Below are 22,452 nucleotides of genomic sequence, written 5' to 3'. Positions count from 1 at the left end.
GTGGTGTCGAATGGACGGATTGACGGGATTGAATTGATGCATGTGTGGAGTGTCAGGATGTGCCAGCCAGCCAGCCAGCCAGCCAGCAATCGCAAACCAAGGAGACGGTATGGACCTGCCTCAGCTTGGAACATGCCGTGCACCCGTATGTATATCCATATCTCGAAATCTGAGGATCGTGATATTGCCGTTGCGCGTTTCTCAAAACGGAAACAGCGAAATCTAACGCACCGCCCGTGGCCGCCCGTGTGTGGTCCGTGGTGCTTGACGCTAGAATTGCGTCGATTCGTTTCCCTCTCGGCTAGACAGGTCCCCTATCCTACCGACTACGTATCCGGAGGAGTGGTGAATGACGATGACACTGGTGAGATGCAAAGTGGAATCGGATCTACTTGTTCGGCGAGCTGGCATCTTCCCATGACCATCTTTGTGCAGGATTGCGTCTTGCCAGGGCTTTCAGCAGGGCCACAGGAACTTTGCTGTCTTAGGTCTGGTTCGACGACTGGCATGACCGAAATGAGGACTTGTCCGAGGATGTACACTACAGTACCAGCCGCCTGAGTGGTCCTGGAGTGGAGGTGGAGGAGCGCCCGCCGGGAGTGGACACACCAGGGCACCGCATTGCAGCAGCGCCGCAACCATGGAGCGACCTGGACGGCAGCCAAGACATCATTTTGTTCGTTCAAAAGACACGGTATTATCTCATTATCAAATTCAATGGTGTCGCCGTTGCCAATCTGCTAGTGTCATTGCGCACGTTTGGGTGCGAAACCTTAACAGTCACAGCGGGACATTAGCATCCACGAAGCGAGGTTCTTTCTAATGAGGAAGGAACACTTGAACCAACTGAATTGGTCAGTGCGCGTTGCAGTCCCCAGTCGGCATAGTGGGAAGATGGAAGAAGCACTCCACCTAACCAGCACCAGTCCACGAAGCCTGGAGGAGCTCCCGTCCGATGGCGCAGGCAATGATGATGGGCCCTGGACGGAAATCCGAAATCTCACTTTCCACGATCCCTTTTTATCCAAAGGATCCACTTGCTCGCCTCAATCCAGTCAGCAGAGCCCATCCCATATGGGTATGGGATTACCGCCAGTCATGGTGAACTTGATTCAATGTCACACCATGCCATTGATCATGGCCGTTCACTAACAAACAATGGCAACGCCTTGTCGTCGTCGGCCTCCCGTCAATTGCCTTGTCAAGTAGTGGCCCTGCCGTCCAGTTTGCTGGGAGAGTTTGCGATGCACCTCGGGAGCACAGTCAAGCGCTGAGTGTGATTCGATATCATTGAATCTGTTTCGCAGCGTGACATTCCCTCCTCGTGAGCTACATAATCCAACCATTTGCCCCCTTCACCCTATTACACTTATCAGTATCAGATCACCTGGAAGTATACTTGCGACCAAGATGCTCGAAATGCGACTAAAGGGCGTCAAGACAATAGCCTGACTTGACAGCTTCTAGCAGCGTCATAAGCAAGCAAGCAAGTAGCAGTCCGATAGACCCGTGCCACTCTGCTTGGCTTGCCTGTCTTTTGTCTGTCCGGAAAAGCAAAGAACCTTGCTGAGTGTATAGTTGGTGGCAGCATTGCCTGTCATCAGCTTCACAGGGCGGTCGGCTCCAGGAACTCGGCACGTCAAATCTCCTGAGGGCCAGGCCCCTGGACGTCCATGCTGCTGACCTTTTGCTGATGTCCTCTCCACGATGGGGCAAAAAGGTTCGTCGTGCTTGACCACTATGGAACGAAACCTTGAAGCCCGTAGTCGCTTGAAGCCGTGACGGGAAAGCAAAATGTGCTTTGGACAGACGTTTTTAAGACCATGGTCTTTTGGGTGTGTACTCTGTTTGTTTATTACATGGACATGTGTCTGATGACATCTATCGCGGTGGTTTTAGGTTTTGTGGTGTATGGGGCCCCCTTCTATCACCTCACCAAAAACAGACTCCTTCCGCCGGATGCGCTGCTGTAGGTTTCCGTCTCAAGCGTTCCCAAAATACTGTAATCCATGGTAGACGAGGTCCCCTTGTGGCTTGTCGGCTATAGTAGTCAGTTTGCGAAATTCACATGATTTTGGCGCAGAATCATCCTGGATTGGTGATATGCGGCGGCTGAGTCGTTGAGAAAGGCAACTTAATACGATTCCCTAAATATAATTCATGTAACATACCCTTCTTGTACTGTAATGTCGAAACTTTTCTTGGCTGATTTGTTGACCCCTCGAACCCCCACCTCTCAACAACAAAATGTACTGCGTATAGTGAGTGCATGCAGCATCTAGATGGCATGGAACAAACCACATAGAAAGACCAGGACAGCTTAGCTGTCTGTTTGGCATCAAAAGAACGGGTCTACAGATGCAGATGACAGGTCCGTCCATGGTTTGGCCTGCGTCCTCATTAGTAGTATACTCGAACGAACAAGTTGCACAAAAACCCATTCCCGCTGCCTGTCCGGAGGCCTATGCACGCAAGTCATATGCATCTCGCTCGGTTTCGTTATGAAGCTGTCAAAAAAACAACTATATAAAGACAACATATAGGATGAACCAGAGAGAAAATCTCCTTTACAAGGAACAATGGATCTTTGCCAAACGGTTGGTTCCATCCATTGACATCCAACCTCTTAGATGCAACCTTTTGACCGCCAGTTACCGCTAGGTCCCAATGAAAAGACGATGCTCTTTGATACCGCGTTTTGATCGAGAAAGGCTTCAACAGATTTTCAGACACTTCATCAAGCCATCTTGTTCTAAAGCGGGGTTCATGGCGTTTTGATGACTGTATTCGATAATGCGGTGGCCAGACAGTGGGCCGTTGCTGATACAGGATGGCAACAGTGAACCTCAAGCCATTATCACCGCTATGATGCTCACTTGGTACACAGTTTCACTGTATTCACTGCGTACCCAGAACTTCAACTCAGCCGGCACATCTCACCGCAAGCAAGCATTCAGCACCTACAACTTGACCATTCGCTAATGCGGGATCCTTCACACATCCATATCACTGCCTCAAGTACGCCGTAGAGGTACCAATGTGCCACCATTTTCCAAGAATTGATATTGTTGCGCGTACGTATCGTCGAATGAATACACTGTGGTTGATACACTGAGGGAAGCTATCAAAGCGGGGAAGGAACGGAGGCGGCCTGGAAGGAGCAAATTCGTCATTCACTGAGTACCTATAACGGAAGGTTTCGCCGCTTCAACTGAACCACCAGGCCTCATCGTCATGATTTCGCACGGCAACTACAACCATCGCATCCGGATTGGACGAAGTTGCCAGCCTTCGATATAGCAGTGGCTGCCTGGCTGATGACAGGACCCTAGAGGTAAGGACTATCCACCAATCAGGGAAGTGGAACGCGCTGATACACGTCCTGAGAAAATCAATTTATTTCAACTGAAGCGTGTTTTCACCACTTTTCGACATTCAACACGGTACCACCACGCACCACAAGCACCACCCACTGCGGACAGCAAACCCAAACCTGGCCGGGTCAAACACTCCAAAACAGGCTTGTACCACGGATCGCAACATCAAAAGTGGAAGGAGGCGCGACTTGGTGAGGAAAGATTACGACATGACGCCTTGCCGCGCTATTGCCGCCGGGGAGAGATACAACAAAACCACATAACACGACCAGGCCACCAAACAAATGGAAAGGCACGGTTTGCCATCGGACATCGCACCGAGCTCCGGGTCATATAATGCCGTCCACACCACCTCGAAAATCCGCATCCGGTCCGACCACCTTTTGCCAGAAACATACCCCAACTCTCGGCCATGATGGATTTGTACACCAGTCATGACTGCCCCGATGACCAAGCTGCCGGGCGGCTTGAGGCCGTATTACCTGTCGTCGCCTTGTCTCGACGTCTTGCCCCTTTCCCCTTTCGACAGACGAAGCTGCGATTGTCGTCATTGTATCTTGCCCTCCCGCGGTAATCTTGGCTACACAGCAGCATGATGCTGCAACCAGACCCGGACCATCACGACCAGCTGCATCCGTCCCTGTCTTCAGCCCTTGGCCGCGCCGATCGGATGCACAGTTCAAGCAATTTGGTCAAACTACCTTCTGATGCGTCTTTGTGCTTGGACAAAAGATCGACCATCGTCGACCACAAGCCGCCAGAAATTCAAATACTCTGACGCCACGGATCAAATCCTCTGCTTGCTCACTGCGGTATGCCGTGCAACACTTCAAGGGGCTGTTCCTTCAGTGGCGGTCCACTGGTTGGTCCTATACTTCAGTTTGAGCTCGCTTCCAAATTGACTGCTTTGGCATGCCGTGGGACATGGGCTTTTAGTCGAACGGTGCATGACCTATCTACCGGTTTGGTGTCAGCACTAAGATCATTTTCTCGCCAACCTGCCACGGGCCGCTAAGGATGCCCCTAGGACGACAAGCCGCCTTGTGCCAACGGCCGCGTCGTAATCATTTCGCATTTCGAAGAGCTACACCAGCATTTGATCGCCCATGTAATTGCGCGCCACATCTTCCGAGTCTAAATCGGAATATCTTGGAATCTACCCATGGGCTGCTTGTTGCCCGAACCCAAGTGGTCCTTTAGCCGTATGCAGGGCATAGCATGGTGCTGCGTGCCGGTGCTTGCGATTACATCCGGTATCAGGTTGGGCGGGTGGAACTGCCTCCATGCAGGGTTAAGACATACCGAACCTTAACGACGCCATCACCGAAGACGGTAAAGTAACGATGACTAGTTTCTTGATTCAGGTTAGCCACAGAAGATCATCATACGTTTCGGACGAAGGTCTACCAGGTATCGGTTGTACAGTGCTGGCAGCCTTGCGCCATCACGGGTATTCGAAGCAACACAGCATGCTGTATTGGTACAGCGTGCGGGCATCAGTCTCGTAAAATGTCTTTCCAAAAACAGGTTTGACCTAACTACCAGCCGTGCAATTTATCCGCTGCGCGGTGGCTGGAGAAATGGCGGATGTGCCCTCCTATATCATGAAATATAAGGCTGGCGCAGCCGCACCTTTTCTCATATAACCCCCAATAGTATCTGGGGAATTGTACCAACCCCATCCTGCCTTTCGTAAGCCGCGACGAGAAAGGAGTAGCCCAAAAACCAATGACGAGAACCCGCCATATTAATTCTGAAACTCCCTATCTCCTAGGTCGGTTAAGATGGTTGTCTGTTCGGCGTCGGGAGTTTTTACTATTTGCGGGCCTTCGCATGGCTCTCAGCTCAACCGCTCGCGCGGTGGTGGCTGGCGGGACACAACCCGAAACCAAACACCGGAGAAACATGATGGACCATGGACTTTCATGGGGCAAATCAGGCAACTGAGAGGGGGATCAAGCCACATCAACGATCAACCTCTCATCTTTTGCCTGGTTGAGTTAACGGGTAAGACTTGACCGCTCAGGTTACGATTGGTTAACCCTCATACATATAATCTACCTCGTATGTATGAGTATCCCCTCTGATGGTCTCAACCCTTGGACATCCCGAACGGCGGCCGCTCGAGTGGTTGCCGAGCCTAGAGCCCGGGCCCTCCCGCCGATCACCGGTGCGGAACACGGCGCGATCTACGGACACCGCCCGGGCGGTATCGTAATGTAACGGTAATTATGGTTGCATAACAGCTTACTACTGTTGTCCTCCTTCACCGTGCGCTGTCTGAGTTCCATGTTTTACCCCAGCAGCATGCCGCGATGAGTGTGCAAAGGCGGTGAAAACAAAAGATGCTTCAGAGATACAGACACGCAGCAATATGCACACATTTCCACCCACACCTGCGCCCGGCGTGGCCTAGGCCTTCCAGTTAGTATTGTTTGTGTCTCAACCACTGCACCACTGCACCCCGCTGTTATAGCAGCCTTGAAGCCAGGCATAAGGAGGGGGAAGCTTTAAACTAATTGGAATGGTACCCGGCCCGGCTCAGCGCGCTGCTTTCTTCTCACACAGTGATCCACTGCCTGGTAATCACCAGGGTGGTTGTCCGTGGTGGTCGATCCCGAGGCTTGTGGAGGTCACTACAGGTATCTAGCCCGGTGCCTAGCGCAGTAGCCTGAACATATGGCATCGAGGACGTCCACGTATCCAAACGCTTGAGCCCTTGAACACTTGACCGCTAAGGTTGATATGTCTGCTGTAATGTGTGGAAACAGCTTGCTTAACGCATACCCATGGGTCCAAGAGAAAAAGGAAAAATGACCTTTCGGCGTTTGATGGAGTCATTGTCGGAGGAGAAATGTGTTCAGTGTGAAACTGGCTAAGGCCCCCAACCACCACAACAACACCAAGCTGGCGGCATCAGCGCGGTGGGGGAAAATCATGATTTGAATCTCGAAGGACGCTCATGGCGTCCCCCTCCCTCAACAGAATGAACACAAGGAAGTGGTCGATGTGATTGCAGCACGCAGAAGGCATGAATCCTGCTGGTCCGGGCAACTCCTGATCCGGTCGACACCGCTCCATGTGCTGATGCCAAAACCGAACCAATGACCACAAAGATGACAGACGGAAAAGAAAGAATTATGAGGTGTGTGTGCCCAGCTCTTATTCTAGAAGCCCAATGGAAGCTAGGTACTTAAGTAGTTTGGAGGGGTTACGTCGAGCTGACAAGGGTGTTACCATCCCAGGGTTCGGGTAGAAATAAGGCTGAGCTAGATGCAACAGCCACGTGAGGCTGAACAGGTCTGGCCAATCAAATAAGGCAGAGCCTAATCTGTGTGGAGAAGCATAGCTCAGGTGGGGCTTCAAAACAGCTGTGGGGTATGAAACCCGGCCAAGTGGGCACCGGAGCAGGGAGGAAGTTCATGTGACAATGGGAAATTGTGAAGTTTCGGCTCCATTTTACTGTATTATCGTATCAAGGAGCGCTACAATCAATTAGTGGAAATGTCATACAAAGATACCTAATCTGACAGTGACAACGGATTGATGATGGTATCACGGCGGCATCAAAAATCGCAAATTGGGAATTCGAAATTCAAAGAACCGGCTTCGCTTCAAAGCTTGGCTGTTGGAGGCTGATGGAGCTTTCGGGTTACTTGGCACCCTGGAATGGAAAAACGACGACGCTCCGCTGCTTTTATCGGAAATTTGCTGCGCTATCACGAGCCCATTGGAGGATCTGCTGGTTCTCTTCCGAAATGAGGGACGGGAAGCGCCGTGGTGGCACACAAAGTTCATGATGATGACTAGTAGCAACGAAAACTTGAGAGAAACTCCGAGCTGGCTGCTGGCAAAGACAAAAAAGTATCATTCCGTCTCACCCACTCACTCACTCACTCACGCATGCATATATTACTTCGGTCAAAGGTGAAGCAGGACCGACAGGAAAGAAACGTCGAGACTCGGACTGTAGCATCCGTAGGAGTCGCGTTTCACGGCATTTATCGAGTACGGACGGCCTCGAATTATCACCTGTTTTTACGGCTACCAGCTCCCTATCTATGTACTCCAGTTCAATCCCCCGCGGGACAAAGTTTACGGGCTTTTACCATACGTATTGCCTTCTGCTGACTTTTGTAACGTCCATGGGCAGGGAGAAAAAAAAATTGGAGGACAAGCAACCCCGGGTGTCTTCCTCCCAGGCAGGGCCGGGAACTGCCTCGGTTGGTATCCATAAAACCCATCACTGCTACAGTAGATACCCTAGTAAATGCAACCCCCAGTAAATGCAAGCTCGTACAAAGGTACCTAGTAAATGCAACTGGCCTGGCGGCCCGGATTCACCCATTTGTGTGTGACTGGGACCCTAGTAAATGCAAAATGCCTAGTAAATGCAACTTTCTCTGACCCTCTCCATAGAGCCCGGATTAGTTGTATTTACTAGGGTATCTACTGTACACAGTGTTTCTCGATTTCTTCCTTTCTCTATCCGTCCCTATCCTCAACTCGTTTCCGTGGAAACCGATGGATATCTCTTCATGCAAAAACAAAACAAACTGTATGGGGCTTTGAGTGATTAGTTTTGTTGTTGTCTGGGCAACAGCGACGGTACAGTAGCGAGCAACGGGATGCTACGTTGCAACTCATGCATCCAAATTTTCTAGTTTTTTTTTTTTCCCCTCTCTCTCTTCAGAAGTGGATGGGGTAACAAATATCGAACCATTGCTCGGAAGGACGAAAAAAAAACTACTGTATCGGTGGAGTTTACAATTGAGAGGAGCAACGTTGAACATTCGCGCCAACAGCGTCACAAAGAGAATGTTAAAGAAGAGCCGAAGATAAACGCAACGCATCGGGCTACACTAGCAACTCTCCCCCACCCGACCCGACCGGCCGCGGCCCGTCTGCTTTTACCCCTCGTTGACCCGTACAGTACATTGGACATACATTGTAGAAATACGCTGCGGGACTCCGGACGAGGGGACCAGTGGGACCGGGAGTTTCTTTCGGTGTTGGTATCCCTTGATCCGGTAACATCAGTCCTACTCCGATGTTGAATAGTGTATGTCGCGGGGTTCTCCGGCCGACCACTGTACCCATCTCCGTGCAAGTCCAGTGCCGGGCGCGCATTAGGTTTGCTCTATCCCCGCGCGGCCCCACATTTCGGGCGGACCCGGCGCGACACCCCGGAGAACGTCCCGCTGCCCGCAATGCATCGACATCGCATTGTCTTCTACAATCCGCTCCGCATGTCTGCCTGCCGACTACCTACATATGTATGCTGTTTGGGCTCTGCTTGACACCCGCTCTGCTGAGGTGTACATACATATACATTTACGGTCAGCACAGAAAGAGTGGACGTACAAGCACAATAGGATCAGGCTCGTACCGCTGCGCAGTTGGTTTCGCTGACATTTTTCCTCTCATTGATATATTTCATGCCGTGCAACGGTGTGGCCTGATATCGAGCAGCGGCGCGGTCAAGCCGCCGAAGCCTTGGACGTCTACCTACGGTGAGGTGGCGATATCAATAATCTGCAACTCAATACAAGCCGCTCGGAGTTCTGATCTGATTCCGTGTGCCCGTATCAGCCTACCTCAGATGATGGATGGGAACACTGCGCCAGTCCAGATTTCACAGTTATGCGGATGGGACGTGGTGATATGTATGACAATCATGCCTGAAGAAAGGACGGAGATGGAGTGCGCCTTGACGCGTGATCACGGGGAAGGAGTATGGCCGTCCATCCATCTCTCCGTCAGCGTTGTGATGCCTGTACGCGGTGTTATTGCGATTAAGACAGACCATCCGTATTAAAGACTGGACGCGGACCGGACGATGAGGTCGAGAGCCTTGTTGTTGTTGGATGCCTCCAGCCACAAACGCATGATAAGACAATGTCGGATCGAATGCAAGCATAGGTACTTACACATGCCACAGGATACAGCGGCAACGTCAGCAAAGCATGAAGCATGAAGCATGAAGCGTGTCGATAGCTTTCAACGCAAGTCGTGAAGCATATATCACACCGCAAGACCACCACCACCACTTATAACACAGGCTTGTTGCGTCCGGGGATGTCTTCCTCCGCATGCTACGCCGTACATAAGCGCCATATCTGGATGAGGCGATGTGATAGGTATCTTTGCGAGATGTTACCTGAGGAAAAATTTCCTACCAGAAAAGCTGCGAGGGGAAGCTGCCTTGGTAGGGAAAGAGAGGAAAAAAGGTAATGGGAGTGGCCAAAGAGGAACGTGCCTTATGAGCCAATGAATCCGCGTTGGAACCAGGTTAAAGAATTCGTGATGATGTCGACATCATGATGGCGCCGCGCGAAGAAGGAACGAGATAAGGTTCCAGGAAGCGCGGCGACGGGACGAAAAAACGCGGTTACCAAGAGATGGCGTCTCGTCTCAGTCTCGTCTCAGGAACCACGCCCGTAACGTGTAGAGTGACAATGATGCGCGTCAATCCCGCGTGGCTTTGGTGACCTGGACGAATCCCGAACGTGAAAAAGAAATCTCCAAATCTCGAACCTGAATCTCCAATTCGCGAATCTCGTGTGTGAAGATCTCCGACCTTCTGACTCGTCCGCACAAGAGGAAATCAAATCTACCAGGTACGGCCGGGGTCCAGGCCTGGATTTATTTGATACATATCTTTTTCTACCCCGCGTTTGGTTGGGCTTGGAAAGTCCCAGTGCTGCAGCAGCCGCCTAGGTAGGGGAGAGATCTACGATGTAAAAGATATGACGCGGAGGTACAATTGGTTCCATCTTCATTCTTTTTTTCCCTTTGAAGGCAAGTGATGATGCCCGGACGCGGTGAGAGAAAGGGTCTGGCCTGTCTTTTCATGTGCCTTTGCGTGTTGATGTCGTGTTTTCGGTTACTTTTTGCCTGCGAGTCCTGCTTCCGGAATCGCTAGCACCATGCGTTCCCCTCTCAAAGATCCTCTAGGTCGGGCATTGATACAGCTCCGGTTCACAGTGTGCGACAAGTTTGGGCGAGGATCACCGCGGGGAACTGAACTCCGCGTGAATGGCTGTGGATGGAGACGTTTGTGTGCGCATCAAAACATATTCGATGAGCTGTGCACGAGGAAGCGGGAGAATAATCAGAAAGAAATAGGTTCCCAGAAGGTGGCTGATGATAATTACAGACATTCAAAGACCTTACCATTGTTACATTCATCTCCAGTTCAAACTTACGCAGTATACCCCCGGCTGTAGGTCACCCGAAATACATGCCCGAGTATGTACCTGATTCTGTACGTACCGCCGCTATGTACGTGTACATAACGTACGAACGAAAAGACGGGGTCTGCATTCCACTACATCAGATGTGCATCTTACATATCCTTTCCCGAAAGTGCATGTTCTGTGGTTGTCTGATTATCTCTTCCATTTCCGGTCCCAACTCTTTTTTTTTTTTTTTTTTTTTTTTTTTTTTTTTTTTTTTCTTCCCTGTGTGAAAGTTATGAGAATGAAACCTAAGACACACGAACCAGACAGTCTATTACGCACCTCGCCGTTTCGATGAGAATGTTTGGCGGAGAACCAAGGCCTATTCTCACATCTTGTCGCTTTGGGATTCTTCTGTATCATCCAGCTGGGGCGAGCTGGAAGTGATCGACACTCCACTTGAAACACATAGAAAACTTGAACCTCTCGGACATCTATAGCCGGGCCAAGGATATTTGATTTCCGTTCCGATTGTCCTGTTCTTGAGCTTAGATTTTATGCCTTGAACCGAGATACAGCGATTAACCTGGGTATTTATCAATAGTGTGAGAATATCAGTTCTTGTCCTCGGCACATGCTGGCATTCGGATTGCCTGACAGAAATTAACTAGGAGGTAAGTGCTGACTATCCGGCTCACGAACTATTCATCGGTTTGATGTGTTTATAGGTTAAATCCCAAAGGAGAACTAATGCCGTCCAAGCTACTGAACCCCATAACCACGCCGTTCTGTTCGCTCTATATCACATTCTCAAAGCCTAGAATTATGGATATGTATGGGATGAAGAGAAATGGGAAAGGGGGGAACACCATCCGCCCGAAACTCAGCTCATCTCAGTCTTGTTAGAAGCTCCTTCGGCTACCTCAACCCCCTGGCCGATTATGATGTCCCATTCAATGTCCAATATCAAAACGACATGCACTTCTCTTGAGCGCCGGAGGGATTTATGTATTCGAGTGGCTTGCGCTGGTTAAGCTCCTTTTCGCTGTCTCGGCTGGCTGAGACGAATAGACGAGGTGATTGCCAACCCCAGCTTTTGCTATTCCCAAATTTCCAACCACCAATGAGCGCAGTTCATGGACCCTGTTTCCTTCCGTTCGTGAGGTCACCATCCATCCATCCAATATCTATGATCCAAAGTCACCGACATTCTGGCTCAGCATTCGTTTGATTGGAGAGCTGTCACTCATTGACATCTGATCAAGTAACAAGTCTGAAGTGAGGCCGCCGTTAATCGTTGCGGTTTTGTTACAAACCCAGAACACCTTTCACAAACTGCAAGCGGGAATGTTGCTATAGAAGAGAAAAAAAATAAATAAATAAATAAAAAATAAAAGTCAGCTCTCTTGGTTGGATTCAACACCATATGCCTTTATCGGGCCCCTTCGAGAGGAAAAAAGAAGTGTATCACTTACAGATACACACCGTGCCAGAGCTGGTTCATCAGGCCCCATAGAAGCACTCCAAGTATCGAACCCGTCCGTGTTTTGTTCGATGCGTATTACCGCAATCTCTGGTGTACAAAAGTACGAACGAGATCTTGTCTATCTCCGTTGTAGCTGGACTTGTGAGAATTGCCCACTGAGATGAATTGTCACCATGAACCTGCATAGGACCAGCAAAATCCAGATCTAAATCGGTTACACCGCGGCAGCTTCATACATCTAGTCTAGACAATGCGCATGACTTTTAAATTCTGAAGTTTAGATACCAGTTTACCCCCTTGGGTTTCCCGAATTCACCTAAGGTCTGTACTCACAAAGTGTACATACATACATAGCAGGAAAAGGCTCTTCAAGTCGAAACCTCTCGCTCAACCTACCTACCTACCTAGTAAATCAACACTTATTCTTTTCCATGACCAAGATACCTACCTAAGTACCTATCTGCCTAACATCCCAAACTCTGATCTTCTTTAACTAAGTTGCTCTCTCTACTCCGAAGAAGCTAGATTTTTTCTCTTTTTTTCTGGGGAGTATGTCGTGCCCGCCATGTAACTCCCAATCTTCCACCTCTTCTTCCCCCCTCCCCCCATCACAAATCACAGTACCACGACATCCCGTACCTTACCTACCACAGCATGCAGATCTCATACATTACATGAGGGACGCCGGACGGGTGTCACTTCGGAAGATACGAGCCACGGCGGCGGCGGCGGCAGCAGCAGCGGGCAGGTTACGTCTGATATACTTTGGAAAAGAAGGGGATGGTCTTTTATCGTCTTTGGGGGACTTCTTGGATATCAGGGGATAAAAATGAGTTCTCTGTTTGATGTTACTAGTAGTGGAGAGCAGGTTGTATGGGGATCTCTGTAATGGATTGTAGACATGGGAGATACTGTAGGATGAGTGAAGGAGAAAAGTAAGTGAGTGATGTGAAAATTGTTATTTCGTAGCTTAGCTCCAGCTGACTATTGGATTTCCGAGTCTCATTTGGACGATATCCAGCATTGAATCGAGGTCAATGTCGATATACGAAAATAATGCAGCGTAGTTGTGTAACGCAACGCTTGCAACGGACTCGGTCGAGTTCATAGACCTGACGAGTACTACATTTGAAGGAGGATTATTTACAAGTCTGTTTGTATTCTTCAACAATCTCTCCACCATCTCACAATTTCTATAAGATACAATCTCCCCTGTCAAGAACGCTGCTTAGTTCCTGGGGGCTTCTGTCACTGGGTTTCCCCCCCTCCTCTCGCTTATCCTTCCTTGGTTCAGCTCGCTCACTTTTTCGCTGTTCTTTTTTGCGTTTTTGGGGTCTACCCAAATCAAGCTACTAGCATCTCCAGCAGCTATTTCTCTCATATGAGGGAAGTGTATTTATATAGGGCAAGGTCGACAGACATGAAGACCCAAACGTAATGATGTTGAGTCTGACTTTTGGGCTAGCAGTACCACCCAACGGTTATTGTGCACCGGCTGGTATGTCGTCTTTGGGGGTGGAAGTAAACTTTTGGTAAGTACTCCTGAGTATAGCGTGATCAAGCGACAAGAGCCTGCGTACTTCACAGAGTTGCCGTGAGGGTTGCTTTTTGCGTGCGGGAGATGATGTTGAATGTCGTATCGAACTCGGCCTCCATAGCCAGGGATCGTGGCGGACATTCCAACGCAAATGTTGACCCAGGTGGATGAACTTGATCCATATTCCCGACCAGACTTCGTTTCGCATCACGATTACTAACCCCAGCGAGCACCGTATGCCACAAAACAGTCGCTTATTCAAGAAAAGAGGAAACCGCGACGATTGTTCGATTTCTTCATCCTGGCGTAGTCCGCGGTACTCCTCCTCAATAGCATCCAACAACAACTGGTCGGAAAAAAAAAAGATTGACGCCAAGTGAACAATCGATTTATCACACCATTAGTGATATGGAATGCAAAAGTCAATCCATGTGCCGAGGTAGTCGAGACGGTTACCATGTTCCTCTTCCAGCTTCCAGACAGTTTCAAACTCTTCGTAGTTGAGTCTACCCCAGCCGCCACGCTCTTTAGCCTCCTTTTCGGCTAGGTCAAGGAATCGCCATTGGACAAGAGTATTAATTGGGATGTTCGAAGGATCTTGCGGTTCTTGGCTTGCGTCGTGGTTGCCTTCTGCTGTAGTTTTGCTAGAGGGTGCAGAAGGGATGGCGGCGGCATCTGCCTCGTTGGCCTTTCCTTTAGATGAGGAGTGGTCTTGGGTCTCTTCACAGACTGAGGTACGAGGCATGGTTTCAGACATGGAGTTGGGTCGGAACTGAGGCAGTGTCGGATCGCAGTAACTGGAAGTGGAAGCACTCGGTTCGTTGTGATGCACCCCCTCGGCAGTTTCAGCGCCGTTGATGGGCTCTTGAATACCGGTTTCGTGTTGCGGTTCTTCGGTAGGCTCAGCTTCAGCTGGAGAGGTCTCATCGATACTATAGCCACTAGCCGCCAGTAGCTCCTGTAGGTTCTGCTCGCTGATGGGCTTCTCGCCGTCCCGGTCATTGATATCTTCTGACGGACGGAAGAACAGCATTTCTTCGGCAGCCTTTTGAATCATGCTGCCGTCGGCATGTTGCACCATGCCTTTTTCAATAGACTCGAGCAATGGGCGGTACTTGTCGCGGACAGCCTTGGTCTCGGCACACCGAATCGCTATGTCCTCCTTGAACTTGAAGAGCCTGTCGAGGAGCTCATTGAAGGCTTGCTGGACAACCTGGTAAAAGACCTCTTTGCCGGCGTCCTTTTCGGCACCGGGGATCTCCATACCTCCCCACCGCTCAGGAATGCTTCGCGAGGATGTAGACGGGTTAGATTGGGTATCATAATCGTCCACGTCCTCGGCAAACCGGACCTTGGGGGATGGGGGCGAGCGTGGCGAAACCGGTTTGGAACTCTCGCTCACTCCATTCAGGTTGGCCAAGATGTCTTCTTCTGGGTCCCAATAGTCCGGGGGCAATGCACCCTCTTCCTCATCCAAGTAGAACTGTCGTCTCTTGTAGCGTTCAATGAGCTTTTTCCGCACGTTTCTTTCGGCGCGGGCATAACGACGGTATCGGGCATCGGCGTCGTCGTTCATCCTCATGACAAATCCCTCACCACGTATGATGTTTTGGTCTGAGTCGTCCTGGTGGGCTCTGGCACGATCGCGGTGTCCATCCTCTTCCTCGCTCGTCCCGTCATGATCTTCGTCGGGGTTAGTAACAAAGAGCAGATCGTCGCCTTCCCGTCGTCGACCAGTAAGCAACGAAGGTAGGTCCTCGACGCGGGCAGGTGGGTTCAGCAAGGCAGCAAAGTAGCGCAGGGACTCTCTGGGCATCCCGTTCGCCTCCTGATTGTTGTATTCGTCCAGGATAGCAGCGAAAAGGGATTCGCTATCACGGTTTTCCTGCTGAAAAATGCTCTCAAGCACGGCCTCACGATCAGCTGTGTCGGGTTTGTCCTCATTGACAGCGCTGGTGCGTCCGTCCATGATTCGCACGTCACCGTTGCTCGTAAAAACCTTTCCATACAGGGGCCGATCACTATCCGATCGAGGGATAGCACCTTCCCGACCAAAGAAGCTGCTCACAGGATGTCTACTAGAAATCAGCTGCTTGACTTCGTTAGAGCTCATGACCTGGTCGTCGAGGCCTTCCAGCATGTCCTTGTGCATCTCTTTAAACAGCACGTAATAGGCGCGGAACAAGCGTAGAAAGTCACGGCGATCCACATAACCATCTCCGTCAATATCGTAGCCATTAAAGATGCTGAGAAGCCGGTGCTTGCTTTTGCGGTAGGTGGTGGCGTGCAGAAACTCGGAGAAGCCGATCAGATCATCGTTGTTGGTGTCGTAGAAGGCGAACATGCGGTCGTACAGTAGATTCGGGGCATTGTGTCGGTTCGAACCAGATGGAACGAGAGTGCGCTCAAAGGTCTTGCGATCCATGGCCAGGTTCAGACCGTCCGGGTCCTCCTTCCACTCGGTATTTGCCAAGAATGTCCATTGTTCCCACAAAGCTTCTAGTTCGGGACGCTCCAAGCCAGTCGACCGAGACAGTTTCGCGATAGCCGCCCTGTTTAGAACTCGTACGCAGTTGTCGGGATTTCCTGGATACCATACGGGCTGGAGCTGCCGGGGACCCAACCTAGGGGCGGGAACCTTGATCTTGTAGAAAACGTGTGTCTTGATGTGAAGGTCTTGGGATTCGCAAGTCTCGCAGAGGTCGAAGTCGGCACAGTTGGCGCAGCGGTATCGAATGCCACGAATGGGCACTATTCCACAAGCGTTGCACTGACAGCCACGGTGAACGTAGGAGCTCCGTCTGGCATTGTCCTCGGAAACTCGAAACAGCAGGTTGACGATATTCTGGCCGGCGCGGTGATTGGCGTACCCGTCTCCAGGGCCGTTGTCGTTCCACCAGTCGTCATCAGCAACCTGTAGGGCCTGGTCGTCGGCGACAGTCTGAGCATCGGCAGGTTCGGCATTGGCGTTGGAAGTGTCGGGGTTGCCTTCTAAGGCACGAGCGGTAGCGGAGTCTTGAGAAACATCGGAGCGGCGGCGGTCGCGGTCGCGGTCGCGGTCACGATCGAGGTCGGGGGCAGAGCGTCTGCGGTGGCGGACAGCATTGCTTCGGCGGACTCGACGAGACGGATCAGGTTCGGGGAGAGACGGGTTGTAGATGCGGTAGCAGAAGTAGCCCAGGGAGGCGGCGGCAGCACAGGAGAAGAGGGCGACGCCGATCCGGTGCCTTGTCAGCGTCGAGGCTGCGGCACTTGGGTGTTCCATGGTGGTGATGACCGTGATGGTGTTTTCATGGTATCATGCTTGTTCCATGTTGTGGCAAGATGCGCGGTAAGCAAGTGAAGCTTGTTGTGACTTCTCAATGCCTTTCCTTTGATGGGGAAAGTATTCGCGAAGTTCGAATTTCAAATTCAAAGCTCGGAGCTGAGCCATCTGGAAGCGGCAAACAGTGGTTGGTACGTATGGAACATTGAAAGCTTGTGCTGTGCTTGGCTTACTTACCCCACAATTTGTTAACACCCCTGGCTCCCCACAGTCCTCACAACCCCATACTCTCCATTCGTCATCATCCGTCTTGGTTCAGTTCAACGACGAGGCAATGGGCATCTTCAACGTATACATGCTACTTTGGACAGCCCCATGTGGTGATTAAGTAAGGTATCGAGTCAATAGACACTCAGAAATAGCAAAGGACGATATTGCTCAAGTTGCTTGCCATAGTTGAACCATTCTTTTCCCTTCGACTCACCAGCTTCCAGTTCCATGTTCTGTTTCCATGTCATGACCAAGATTCGACTTGCAAATCAAGACACAACCAACGTTGTTACTTCACCTCCAAAGAAGCCTTTCCCCGCATCATTGTTGACATCCGGCCTTGAATACACCACTTAACCCAACTTCTTCTCTCGTCCTACTCCCTGACTCCAGCATAGCGATACACCCGTCCTACCAACAACAACCTCATCATCCACCACCACCACCACCATGACCGAACAATACCTCATCTGCACCTCCTGTGGCACCCAACACCCCTTTACCGACCGCTCCTCCCTCAAGACCTGCTTCATCTGCGACGACCCTCGTCAATTCGTTCCCCCCTCAGGGCAATCCTTCACCACCCTTTCCTCATTGCGTTCCTCCACATCTCCCAAGTACAAGAATGAGTTTCACCCATACAAATACTCAAGCCCATATGAGAAGTTCAAGGCAGCAAAGGCAGGGTCAGGGGAGCCAAAAGAGGCAACGATAGACGAGTCAAAGCAAGCAGAACTCATCTCCATCGTAACAACCCCCAAGTTTGGCATCGGCCAGCGCGCCATCCTCGTCAGAACCCCCTCGGGGAAGAACGTACTATGGGACTGCGTCGCCTATTTGGACGATGAGACTGTACAGAAAATCAAGCAACTGGGAGGCGTCGATGCAATGGTGATCAGCCATCCGCACTTTTACACGACGCATCTGGAGTGGGCAAGGGCTTTTGGTGATTGTCCTGTTTACCTGGCGGCGGATGATAAGAAGTGGAGGGCGAGGCTGGATGAGGATGGTGTCCAAAGGGAGATTACCGAGGAGGAGACGAGGATTACGAACAAAGAGGGAGAGGATCTGAGGGTTGTGGCTGTCAAGTTGGGGGGCCACTTTCCTGGTAGTTGTAAGTCTTTTAACTCTTTCAGATCATTGATGGATTTGTATGTGTGTGTAACAAAACTAACAAGTTGAAGTGGTCCTTCACACCCCGCACTCAGGCCGTCTGCTCACGGCAGATACAATCTTCACCACTCCCTCCGGTCTGTCTAACTGGGAGGTGAACGCGCTGGGGGAGCCTCGTTCACGACCAAAGGATACCAATTCGTACTCGTTTATGTGGAGCATCCCTAACATGATCCCTCTCAGCGCGGATGAGATCGCGCGCATGTGGGGGATCTTGAAGAAGTATGACTTCAAGAGTACCCATGGCCTGATCCTGGGCCAGGACATTGAGGACGTTAATGTCAAGAAGAGGGTATTGGAGAGTGTTCAGATCCAGTTGAAAATGATGGGGGTTAAGGAGCACACCATCTTCAGTGAGGAACTGAGCTAGACACAATTATCGAATGATTATGTTGCCTTTGTTCAGAGTACAGCATGCCTTTCCTCTCTTACTCGAAGGGGGCGACTTTCATAATGAGCAAAAAGACATACAGCACCAGCTTATTACAACTATTTTGGCGGCCAATGAGTTATCTAGGCGAACACGACCGGGATCACAAAATTTTCCCAAGTGCCTATGATCGTATGTACTTCGCTGGAGGTTGGAGGTGAGGAAGTGATTGGGGTCGCGGGACGGGGAGGGGAATATGATTGCTAAAAGGAAGTTTTGGTTTATGACACGCATTGAGCCAGCAGTCTCGTATCCAGGCTGCTACTCCCAACCGAAACTCCTCGCAATTCTCTCCGCTGAACCCAACAAACAACCAAATCTATTTCTTGTCTACCCTCAGCGAGCCCACAGAAGACATTGTTCCTTCCTTCCTCCCAGTCCACCACCTCACTCACTGCCCATTCAGCCAACTCAAATAACAGTTCCACCCAATACTAATCACATTCACAAACAACACGCGATGATCCAACGGCACCACCTTAAAGTTGACCATCTGCACAAACGGCCACACCATCCAATTGGTGCTCAACGCCTCCCAGTAATTCTTTTGCAACTTCTCCTTCACATCCGTCCCCTCCAGGACCGCCATGGAACCCAAGAAAATCCCGATAAAAGTCGGCGCAAACAGTCCCTGGTCGGCCGCCACCCGCGCCAGGATGGTCTTGTTGGTGCTGCCGGGCACGACCACGCGCTTTTGCAGGAAGCGGAACCACGTGGTGGCGGCGGGCCCGAAGACGGCGCCGCCGTACAAAACCATTCGACCGGTGCGGGTCAGGTCGTGGTTGGACAGCCCCCGACGGTCGACGAGCTGCTGGGCGGCGACGTCGCCGACGCCAAAGAGGATGGAGGTTGTGACGGCTTGGGTTAGGAGAGGGCGCGCGGCCAGTTGGGCTTTGTACCTGTTTTATTTTGTTCGTGTTAGAGAGGGTTGGTGAGATGGTGGATTGGAAGAGGGGGCTTACCAGCTGAGCATCTTGGCTGATTTGTGAGAGGGTTGATTATGTGGGTGTGTTTAGGTAGGAATTTGTAGACTGGTTTTGATCTACTTCCTTTGAGTTGGGTTGGGTTGTGTTGAGTTAAGTGTTTGAGTGGTTTGAGGCCCGAAAAGCAAAGTGGTGAGGAAGATGACCAAGGCGAGGAAGTTCAAAGTGGGTTGACCAACAACGACGACCAAACAGAGCTGCCAAGTCCAGAAGGTGAATAACCAGTTGGTTATTTGTCCGCGGGTTCTGAGAGCAAACAGAGTCCTCTCTATTCAAGTTTGTTGAGTGAGAAAAAGACACCTTTAGGGATGGAATTCTCGATTTTCACAACACTCGATGTTTTTTCACTTCTCACAAGTCAGCAGAATGCCTTCTCCTGTCTGCAACAGTCGTACAAACGAAGTGGCTATTGCGGTTCAGATATCAAGACTTGGCAAGTTGTCGTGTTCCTCCCGGCCCAATTTTTGCAAATTCCGCGATCGTGTCGTAGGTTGAATTATATTTATTTTCATAGAAAAAAGACAAAGAAAATACTTACAAGAAGAATGGACAAGGAAAAGAGTATCAGATCAGTTTTACTCAGAGTCATGAAGAGTTTTGTTTAGGACAGCCCAGATTTTTCAACCTAACGAGCAAAACAGCACAAAAAAGCAACGAGATCCAGGTGGTCCCTGATCATCATTATTAGTAAACAGCCAAACACACGTCGTCACCCCTCAAGATGTACATTGCTATTTCCCATAATCCGTTAGACCCCTCAGGCCTCAGTGGCGGTTTCGGGGTTATGCTGCCCTACGATGCTGTTCTTCACAGGCTGCGACGGGCAACAACTTTGATTCGGGACAATGATACCCGGCCCCCTTCAACCCCACATTATGTGGGGGTCCAACCCCTGTTTGTCAACTTGTCGACTGAAGTTGAGCTGAACTCCAAGTCTCTGGCAGTTCAACCCATCTTTGACATGACATCATGTGGATCATTGGGGATTTTGATGCCGATGTCGAGCGAGGCATCTGTTGTGCCTTCTCATGACGTTAACTTGAGGGTTGGATAATTCATTTGTTGGCTCACGAAAAGAATAATCACGATCGAGGTTTCCCCATAACAAAGTCAACTAAGGCTGTCCAAGAAAGAATATGTGCATTGGGTATCTGTTATTAAAGCTAGTATGGCATATTTGCTCTGGCTCCCGCCCTCACTCATGTACTCCGTTGCTTTTTACTTTGCGTCTGCGTATTAGCTCAGCAAGGGGCACGTCCTCGTCTTCATCTCCTTGACCATCATTATATCCGGTGGCTGTCTTGACGAGCGGTAGTGACTCGGAGACTCCTCGGCCCGGGTATCCATAATTCTCCTCCTCGTCCACATCGACACCGTAATCCCACAGCGTATCACCCTCGCTATTCATCCACGCCCTACCGTCTTGTGGTGGTGAGCGGGTCCGTGAGCGCTCCTCGTACCCCTCATCCTCCTCCAACTCAGCCATGATCTCGTCCTCTTCAGACGAGTGCTGCCTCCTCTGCTGTCTCCTCCTCAAGTCCTCCTGCTGCCTCCTCTTAAACGCAGTCTTCATGTCCTCGGAACTGCGGTAGTAGTCGACTTCCGATTTTTCTGTGCTCAGATTCTCTCTAGCACCCGGCCACTTCCCCCCAGCACCCGCCCTTTCCCTGCGCAGCTTCTCCGGGTCCGGCGGCGGCCACATACCCACCCGATCATTAAACCCATTCTCCTCGTACTCCCACCCCGTCCCCTTCCAAGGCGTGTCATTGCTAATCTTTGGCCCACCGCCACCGACCGGCAAGAACCACCTCAAAAAGTTGTTCGTCCCCATCGCCTGCGCCATGTTCGACCAAAACCCATTATCGTACGGAAACTCCACCTTAACGGGCACAAACCCACCGTGCCCATCCGCGCCCCAGTAATCATCCCCATCATATGACCTTGCCAAAAGCGTCTCGTGCCTCTCCGCCTCCCACTCCTCAATCATCGTCTTGCCCAGCATCCAGCTCCGCACCGTGGTAACCAACAGAACCATCAGCGCGAACTGCGTCGCAAACCAGGCGATGCTCAGCATCGTACAGCCCAGCAGCGCTCCCACGCTGGGGCCCAGGTAAGCGGGAACATGTCGCTGGTCCCAAAGGCCGTAGTACAGCCTCGTCCAGAGCAGACGAGCAAAGTAGACCAGCGCAGCGTTGGTGTACACTAGGAAGCGCAAAAAGTGCGGGAAGGTTTGTAACGAAACGCAGTTGCCTGTCCACGGACAGTGGTGGTCCATGCGCGGGATGCAGCGGGCACAATGCCGGCAGTGGTGGGCGCGCGGAGGCTTGGGGGCGTCGCACTTTTTGCACCATTTTGCCTTTTGCGGTCCTCTTCCTCCTCTTTTGTTATTGTTATCCTCCTCTTTCTCTTTCGGTGGGAACTTGTATTGGCCTGGATCGACGGTGCAGGCCTGGTAGTAGGTGAGCCAGAGACAGACGAGGAGGATATTGAAGGTTATGGATTCGCGGCGGGTGAGCGGACCGGGAGCGAGGTCGGCACTGGTGTTGAAGAGGTATTGCGAGTAGTAGCCGAGGAAGATGATGAGGCCGCAGACGGCGGGGATGGCGAAGCGTTGGAGGCCGCGAGTGGTAGGACCGGTTTGAAGGTTGGTCATCTTGACATGGTACTCGGGGTACTTTTAGGTCTTTGTGCGAATATCGGGGATTCGGTCGGTGGATGGTTCGGCAGTGATTGTGGTAGAAAGTGTCGCG

At 51.0% G+C, this 22,452-nt stretch overlaps 5 protein-coding genes across 5 annotated transcripts; 1 reads left to right on the top strand and 4 right to left on the bottom strand.

The window, feature by feature from the left end:
• Nucleotides 1–4,511: 4,511 nt before the first annotated feature.
• NEUTE1DRAFT_141557 (uncharacterized protein) lies at nucleotides 4,512–4,822 on the bottom strand (the record flags this gene model as incomplete). Its single annotated transcript, XM_009856964.1, has 3 exons — nucleotides 4,512–4,614; nucleotides 4,680–4,724; nucleotides 4,785–4,822. The coding sequence occupies 3 exons, from the start codon at nucleotides 4,820–4,822 to the stop codon at nucleotides 4,512–4,514; spliced, it is 186 nt and encodes a 61-aa protein (XP_009855266.1).
• Nucleotides 4,823–13,948: 9,126 nt separating this feature from the next.
• On the bottom strand, nucleotides 13,949–16,846 carry NEUTE1DRAFT_149360 (uncharacterized protein; the record flags this gene model as incomplete). The annotated part of the gene is made up of 1 exon (XM_009856963.1): nucleotides 13,949–16,846. One exon carries the CDS (start codon nucleotides 16,844–16,846, stop codon nucleotides 13,982–13,984), a length of 2,865 nt encoding a protein of 954 aa, XP_009855265.1.
• Nucleotides 16,847–17,560: 714 nt separating this feature from the next.
• On the top strand, nucleotides 17,561–18,694 carry NEUTE1DRAFT_89196 (uncharacterized protein; the record flags this gene model as incomplete). The annotated part of the gene is made up of 2 exons (XM_009856962.1): nucleotides 17,561–18,230; nucleotides 18,301–18,694. 2 exons carry the CDS (start codon nucleotides 17,567–17,569, stop codon nucleotides 18,657–18,659), a joined length of 1,023 nt encoding a protein of 340 aa, XP_009855264.1.
• Nucleotides 18,695–18,894: 200 nt separating this feature from the next.
• On the bottom strand, nucleotides 18,895–19,775 carry NEUTE1DRAFT_89193 (uncharacterized protein; the record flags this gene model as incomplete). The annotated part of the gene is made up of 2 exons (XM_009856961.1): nucleotides 18,895–19,618; nucleotides 19,682–19,775. The coding sequence occupies 2 exons, from the start codon at nucleotides 19,690–19,692 to the stop codon at nucleotides 19,111–19,113; spliced, it is 519 nt and encodes a 172-aa protein (XP_009855263.1).
• A 1,051-nt stretch (nucleotides 19,776–20,826) lies between these two features.
• On the bottom strand, nucleotides 20,827–22,390 carry NEUTE1DRAFT_149357 (uncharacterized protein; the record flags this gene model as incomplete). The annotated part of the gene is made up of 1 exon (XM_009856960.1): nucleotides 20,827–22,390. One exon carries the CDS (start codon nucleotides 22,353–22,355, stop codon nucleotides 20,898–20,900), a length of 1,458 nt encoding a protein of 485 aa, XP_009855262.1.
• Nucleotides 22,391–22,452: the final 62 nt, after the last annotated feature.

This window comes from Neurospora tetrasperma (genome assembly GCF_000213175.1).
Source record: "Neurospora tetrasperma FGSC 2508 unplaced genomic scaffold NEUTE1scaffold_81, whole genome shotgun sequence".
Classification (NCBI taxonomy): Eukaryota; Fungi; Ascomycota; class Sordariomycetes; order Sordariales; family Sordariaceae; genus Neurospora; species Neurospora tetrasperma.
Note: the sequence above shows the minus strand (reverse complement) of the source record. Positions and strands in the feature narration are given on the sequence as shown.